The sequence below is a fragment of the Polypterus senegalus genome, chromosome 10 (assembly GCF_016835505.1).
Source record: "Polypterus senegalus isolate Bchr_013 chromosome 10, ASM1683550v1, whole genome shotgun sequence".
In the NCBI taxonomy this organism is placed as follows: domain Eukaryota; kingdom Metazoa; phylum Chordata; class Cladistia; order Polypteriformes; family Polypteridae; genus Polypterus; species Polypterus senegalus.
In genome coordinates, this window is record NC_053163.1 from 85,674,027 (window position 1) to 85,681,405 (window position 7,379).

Below are 7,379 nucleotides of genomic sequence, written 5' to 3' on the forward strand. Positions count from 1 at the left end.
GCACCTATGAAAGGTGCTATATAAAATAAAAATTAGCTGAAAGATAAAATTTTACAAAATTCTAAATATTACCAAATTTCAGAATGAGTTTCGACACTTTCAGGAATGTTCCACGTTTTTTCATTGAAATCAATACCTTTTTATTATGACACCATTAAATTGATTTAAGAATGTATAAATAACATTATGGACATGTTTCTTGAGAAAGCTGTTTTCTTTTGGCCATTTCTGAACCCACAACTGAACTTTATGAATGCCAGTACATTGCAGCCCAAGTGAACAGAATAACTGGCCTCAGTGGGGATAATGCAATTAAAAATGTTTCTCTAATAGCTAATTGAGACTAGGATAAGGGAGATAACCAACAGGACACTGAAGGAATGGCTGCTAAAAAATGAGGCTTTGCAGTCATAGGTGAATAATAAATAAAACATTAGTAATTTCAAACAGTAACAGCCATTAGCAACACCAGTAATATATTGGTTGTATTAATAAATCAATTTAATGGTATTTTGATAAAAAGATTCTATCAAAACATGGGTGTTTCCATATGTTTGACTGATATTATACTGAATGTTGTAAACACAGTCAAATACTGCCGACTTTTCTAAGAAAACCTATTGTCTGGGGTTTGCAGAAAACAAATGAAATGTTATTCCGTAGTAAAGCTACCTGGGGTGCCCTAAATGGTAAAAAGACAGACTGACTGACTGACTAACTGGAGTCTAAGACTTCACTAATGGCAACAGTGAGGGAAGACGTCAGAATGATCTACTTAGGTATGGGCTTGATAAGAGTACTTCAAAGCAGATCAGTAAGAGGTAAACTCCTAGAAGGATTGCTTTGGAGCTATTAGTGCAGTTATTATTGTTTTCATTTTTAATTTTTCATTTTAATCTTGCTTGCTCCATAAGGTGATTTGTAAGTGTGCATGCTATGTGTTGTTAAATAAAGAAATGATTGAGTGGGTAGCTGTAAATTGTCTTAAGCAGATATAAATATGTAATTTAACAAATTAAACCCCAATGCCTAATCGGCTAGGTTTAGCACAAGCTATTATAAGCAAAGAATATGTTACCGGTCTAGCCACTTGTCTGAGGATGCTTTCTGTACAGCAGTATTAATTTCCATTATTGCATTTACAAGATAGGGACGAAAAAGTGATTGGGTCTGAAAATACCAAACAGCCTCCTTGTAACTAAATTCCCTAAACAAGTGTCAATATTTGATCCTACAAATAACACAGAGTTCCTGGACAATAATGATACAGAGGACATTTTTCTGCAGTGAACTACTGTGTGACTTCAAGCTAATTAGTTAATTTGCTTGTACATGGACTCAGAGTCAAGTCTATCACTATAAAAAAAAAAAAAAAGTTTCTGGAATGACTTCACTGAATTAAAAATTAAAGTGGATGAATATAAATTGGAACTTGACAACTACATTATTTTGGCTCTACTCAGTGCTAAATATTTGAAACATGTGCCACAGAATGAAAGGAGAAGTGGTTTTCACCTTTTCTGCCTGGAGCCTCTCTATTACATCATTCAGATCCAACATAGTGTGTTTGCTGGGAGTGGTAGAAAACGCATCACGGCTTTTGAGCTTCTTCTGCATCTCAATGATCTCAACTTCCAGTAGTTGATTTTCTTCTTCGAGACACCAAGCCTACGTTTGTAAGAAAATTTAAAATGAAACTAATTAGTCTTGTTGTCATGAAACCTGAGGGACATCTTTCATTAAGGTGGTCTATAAGCTCATGTAGCTTGAATACACCTTCAAGGCAAATGCTGAAGAACAATACTTTAGCTGACCATAACCATTCAACTTTATCACACATGAAGAAATGGGCTGAAATATCCCAGGAGCTCTGACAAATAAACTTACCTTTGTTAGGTCAACTTGAAAAACTTACTTAGCAGTGTCTAGCTATCTAAAACAAGTGGAATGGAGAACAAACAAAACAGAACTTACCGTTTCAATAAGTCTAACCAGGCGGTCATTCAGATCAGCAATCTTTGTGCGGTCTCTCGTGCATCTTGAAAGGCTTTCTTGAGTAAGAGCGCGAGAAACTTCAAAGTTTGGTACTATTGAATTCAAGGCAGCACCACCACTGATGGTTCAAAAGAGAGAAAACAAAAAATAAAAAGTGTTAAGAGAAGACTGCCTGGCACCATTACCATAAATATTCAGTCTTTAATTAAGAAGTTAATGTCTGGACGTTTCTGAATGCAGACTCGATTTGGTTGTCACTGCCGCGATGCACAAACTCTCAAAATGCACAAGTAATATTACTCATCCAGATTTAAGTGGTTGTTCATTAGCAACATTACTCCAGTGGGATGGAGATAGAATCAGGTCACCATCCCTTTGCACATTGTAAAAGAAAACTAAATGAGGTTGGTGACAGGAAGGACATCTGGTTGTAAAACTTTCTGCTCCAGACATTTTTTGAAGAGGGTGACCTGGAAAACAACCTTTAAAGGCAGCGCCATTAGGAACAGAACAACAGAAGTAACCACTTCCACCGCCAACAATGACATCATACGACATTAGTAACCACTGCACATGATCATTAATGATTGGACAAATAGCAGCACTCTTCTGGAGTGCTGCATGTTATCTATAAAATATTTCCTCCATCCCTAACCCTAACCCTGTGCACAAACCATCAGATGGGATCCCCTACCTTTCTAATCATTAATGTGTTCATTTGAGGTAGACTTATAACTGTCAAACTATTTGGGCATGCCAGTGTAATAGTCCAGTGGCCATTTTCTCCTGACTCAACAAATTCACAAAGCATATTAGAAATGTACAGACAGTCTGTCCCAGAAAGTGTTTAGTTCAGGAAATGTACAACTTAATAGCACATTGCCGTGCCACCATGTACTTAGTGTTGTGGTACCTTGTGTTTACTCCCAACAACCATCCCAAATTTTTACATATTTCAGAATTTTCTCGATTTATGTTACATTTTAGGGTGGTACAATTTGCACATCCAGTTACAGCATAAACTCAATATGAAAAATAAGAAATGCTTCAGATCTCTACCATATTTCAGGTAAAAAAAACATCTTTCTTGCTACTAAAAAACACATTAAGGAACAGTTCAGCAACAACATTAATTACAAACCATTCTATGTAATTTAATGTATGATTTTAATTGAAATTTTGTTTATTAAAAATGTAAGTAACCACTTAAATGACAATGTACAGAAAGTGTTTATAATGTGTGCCATGACCAAATCACACAACTGTAAAATCTTCAAACACACGACTTCAGGCCTGCAGGAGATCTTAAAGCACCTGGATTACTGCAAATGTTGAACTCTGTAGGACATTTCCACAGCAAGAATCAGCTGTACATAGGGAGAAGCTAATGTAGAAGTCAATGAAGGAGGGTTAAGGGTAAAAACATTTTAGGATTTGACTTGTAGCCAATTTTAAAGTCAGACCTGAACAAACTGGCACTTAAGCAAAAGAAATGACATAAAACTGTGTTATGCGCAGGATGTCCAGGAAGTTCTTACCATTGAAAAATTTTAGGAGGAAATATTTAAAATTTAGGAGATGGTGTTCCATTATATTCAAGGGTATTCTACTTGTCTGGATCCAAACGCAGCTGCTTAAGTATGGCTAATGCACCACACCCATAAATGCCAATGATGACAAACAAGGAGGACATCTGACACAAAGTGTAGATGCTACAACAACAATGGGATATCTCATATGCTAACACCATCCCATTTCCTCCTACACAAGCAGTTTGGTATCAGAATTCAAAAAATAGTCTCAAAACAAAACAGTTTAGTCTGACACAGAAAACCGAGTGCAGGTGTCTAAAGAGGATAGAAGACAGGCACTACTGCTATCATTATTATTTCATTTCCTGAGAATAAATGTAGTAAAAACTTCAATTAATACCTTTTTGGAATTTGTTTATTCCATTACAGGGTCAAAGAGAACAAAAGTCTATTAAAAAAGCAGCGGGGGTAATGGAATTGCCAACTTTAGATGGGAGATATCAAGTAACAAACTTTATTTGCAAACAGATTAATTGACGTGAAAGAAAAATGAGAATTTTTACTTTTGAATATGTTAATCTATACAATTAAATAAAGAGAAGTTAAATGTGGCAGGAATTAGAATGTTGGATGTGTGGAGTTACAAAAATGGACAGAACAAAAAAAGACAATCAGAGGTACAACAAAAGTGTGTGAGATGTTTAAGAAAGTACAGGAACGTAGGTTGAAGTGTTATGGACATGTGATGAGGAGAGACAATGAATATGTAGGCAAAAAGGTGATAGGAATGGAAATACAGGGGAACAGAAAGTGAGGGAGGCCAAAGTAGAGGTGGATAGATAAAGCAAAAGAAGGTCTGAAGAAAAAGGGCTTGAGTGAGAAGGTGGTGTAGAACCGAACTGTATGGAGAAAGTTGATCAAGAACATCGATATCACATAGAAGAGGGAAAATATGATGAGGAAGAAGAAGAAGTCAATACAGTAAAGACAAAGTATACAGGAGTAGAAGATTCAAAATTTTTGTTTTAATAACCTAAAGTAAAATTTTAAATTTAGCTTAAACATGTTCAAGATTAATATTTCCATAACTGTAGAATTTTGCCTGCTTGGATTGAGGACTTTGAGTGTCATTTACTCAAATTTATATTTTGTCCTTTTACAGTGCAATTGTCCAAGCCTTTCAAGTAAGACAAACTGTAGTCTTATTAAATGCCAAAAAAGAGAAGAACTTATAGTATGTATCAAGAATTGTATTTTATTACAAAGTACTCAGATCTTGCTGTTATATTACAACACAACTCCAAATTAAAAAGAAATGCAAACTAATGTGCATTTCATTAGCAGTAAAATGTTTTCAGTCCAAAACAAAGTGATAATAAAACAATTCATGCAAATATTAAAATATTAGTTATAAGGTGGAGACATTGCATACAGCAAGTCTACCATAGCCAACATTTGAATTGTTTTCTAATTTCACATAAAATGACCATATGCCAAGTCCAAAATACTCCAATGCATTTTGTTTCAGCTCAGACAGACTCTGCCCTGTACATGCAAGACATTTTGCTACTATGGAGCACTCACCTTATGACAGATTGATACTGCCATGCACAGCCAGGGTTAATTATTGGGCTGGGAATCCAGGTTTTCTCCTCAAACTGGCGACGGTATGAGGAGATTCTGAAGAGACTCATGTTGCCTGAGAAGCAGTGTGAGAAAAATAAGAAGGCTCATAAAGGGCAAGACCATAAATAAGCTTTAGTGGGTAGGCGGCTTTGTATAAATGAACAGAATTTCACACTAAGGAGTAGGATGTCTCATGGCCTCCTCATTACTCTATCTATAGGTGTGCTGTCACCCTTTAAAGATTTAGCAGAGGACAGTGACTAACAGCATCAATTCACTAAGAAAGGGGTTGGGTAAAACTCAGATTGTTTACAATAGTAAATCTATACTCGTCAAATGTCCAATTTGTAGAAAAAATAATTTTGAAGATCTGCAACACCATTTATTCTTTATTCTCTGTGTACATGAAGTTAAATGGGAAATGATGCAATACAGCCAATATCTCAAAGAGTGCTGGAGATTAAAAGCATACATTTTATTCACAAATATACATACATATACAGAGCCCTCCATTTTTTCTTGATTTACCCCTCTGCTCCACAGTTTAAAATTGCAAATCAAACAATTTAGATGTGTCTGAAGTGTACATAGCAGACTTTGATTTAAGGGTATTTGCATTCATTTCTGTGATGCCATGTGGAAATTACAACAAGCCAGGAGATAGATACCAGTGTGACAAGAGTACACATGCTGCCAAGGCTAGACCAAGGAACAATACCCTGCTGGGAGTCAACCTGGCTGGACTACATGCTCTCTTGATATGCTAGATGACAGTCTCCCTGGGTGACGCTACCTGTATGGACACCTGCAAGGCATGCTGGGAACTGTAGTCTAATAGGGCAGCCTTGTTGGGTTCTAAGGGTGCTGCAGGTATTCATCACTCTGAATTTATGGGACTGCCGAGTGACCCAGAAGAACGTCCATCAGGCTATGCTCTAGCACCAGAAGTACTGCTGGGTACAACGTAAAGGAAGTTGCTTGAGCTTGTCCATGCAATGAGTTGGAGTCAGCTGGAAGAAGTAAAAAGCTCATCTGGAAGAGTGGAGGAGAGAGAAAAGCAGGAGAAGAAGTGTTTTTTATAAGTTATTTGTACAAATAAACCATTTTATTGTATCGGGACTCGTGTCATGGTGGTTGGGTCGGATGTTTGGGATGCTGCAATGCCCCGTTACTGGTCCTGGTCTCTCTCTCTCTCTATATATATATGGCTTTGGGGGAAAAGTCAGTGTGATTAGGAGGGGAGGGTATTGGTTGTAAAGTTTTATTTATTATAAACATGTTTTTAAGTTTGCATATGCTGGATTTATGTCCAAATGTCTGTTGATGGCGTTCTCATTTGTTAGCCAAGATTCGGCCAGCTCTCTGGAACTTTTAGTACTGGCCTTAAATCTTACTTGTACATTGTCCCAGTTAAATGTATGTCCTGTTGATTTGGTACAAGTATGAGTATAAGTTTAAGAAGCACATGTTCATAATAAATAAAACTTAACAACCAATACCCCCCTCCTAATCACACTGACTTAGCCCCACCACATAATTTTTTCTATATATTGCCTTTGGTTCTTGAAAGTCTAAGCATTATCCACTGATGAAGGTCCCTGGCAGGAGCTGAAAGCTCTGGAATAAAAACTAGTTTATGATACATGATTCATTTTCTCCCTTTGTGGTTCTCCAGCTCAAAAATGCAAACCGTATCATAGACCTTTTCTTCCATATATATATACAGTATGTGTGTGTGTATGTATGTACACTTGGTCCCCAGGTTACGGACATCTGACCTACGACTTATGAACGAAGACGCAGCTGCGACGCATGCGCCTCAGTAACTGCTGCTCTGTCATCTTCGGCCTGGGGATGTTGCAAGCGGTGGCTGGACGGAGGCAGTGTAGTGTTCCTTGGGCAGCTCCCTACAGCGTGCGGTGACCCATGGTCCATAGTCACCGGGGTCACAGCTATCGCTTGCGTGCAGGACAATGATTCGCTACCCACTCACTACGACGCTCCAGCTGCTCCTGACTGGACGCAGGCTGGATGGAGCGGAGGGGGGCGCTTCACTGCCCGCCCAGCACAAATGGCTGGTAATGTTGCAAGCAGTGACCTGGTTGTGGCTGAACGGAGGCCACTGAGGGTGTATGGGGCAGCAGGGGTAGCACTGTAGTGTGCCTCGGATGGCTGCCTGTTGAATTGGGGTTGGGCAATTCACTACCTGCCTTTCGCTGCACTGTG

General features: G+C 38.0%; 1 protein-coding gene across 1 annotated transcript in view; it reads right to left on the reverse strand.

Moving 5' to 3' along the window:
* Nucleotides 1-6,461, reverse strand: part of vimr2 (vimentin-related 2) — a 90,019-nt gene extending 83,558 nt beyond the window's left edge. The window contains exons 1-3 of the mRNA XM_039766061.1: nucleotides 5,112-6,461; nucleotides 1,975-2,113; nucleotides 1,516-1,668 (exon numbers count right to left, since the gene is read on the reverse strand). Coding sequence (XP_039621995.1) covers nucleotides 1,516-1,668; nucleotides 1,975-2,113; nucleotides 5,112-5,221 — 402 coding nt within the window. The 5' untranslated portion in view covers nucleotides 5,222-6,461. The remainder of the gene's footprint in view (nucleotides 1-1,515; nucleotides 1,669-1,974; nucleotides 2,114-5,111) is intronic.
* Nucleotides 6,462-7,379: the final 918 nt, after the last annotated feature.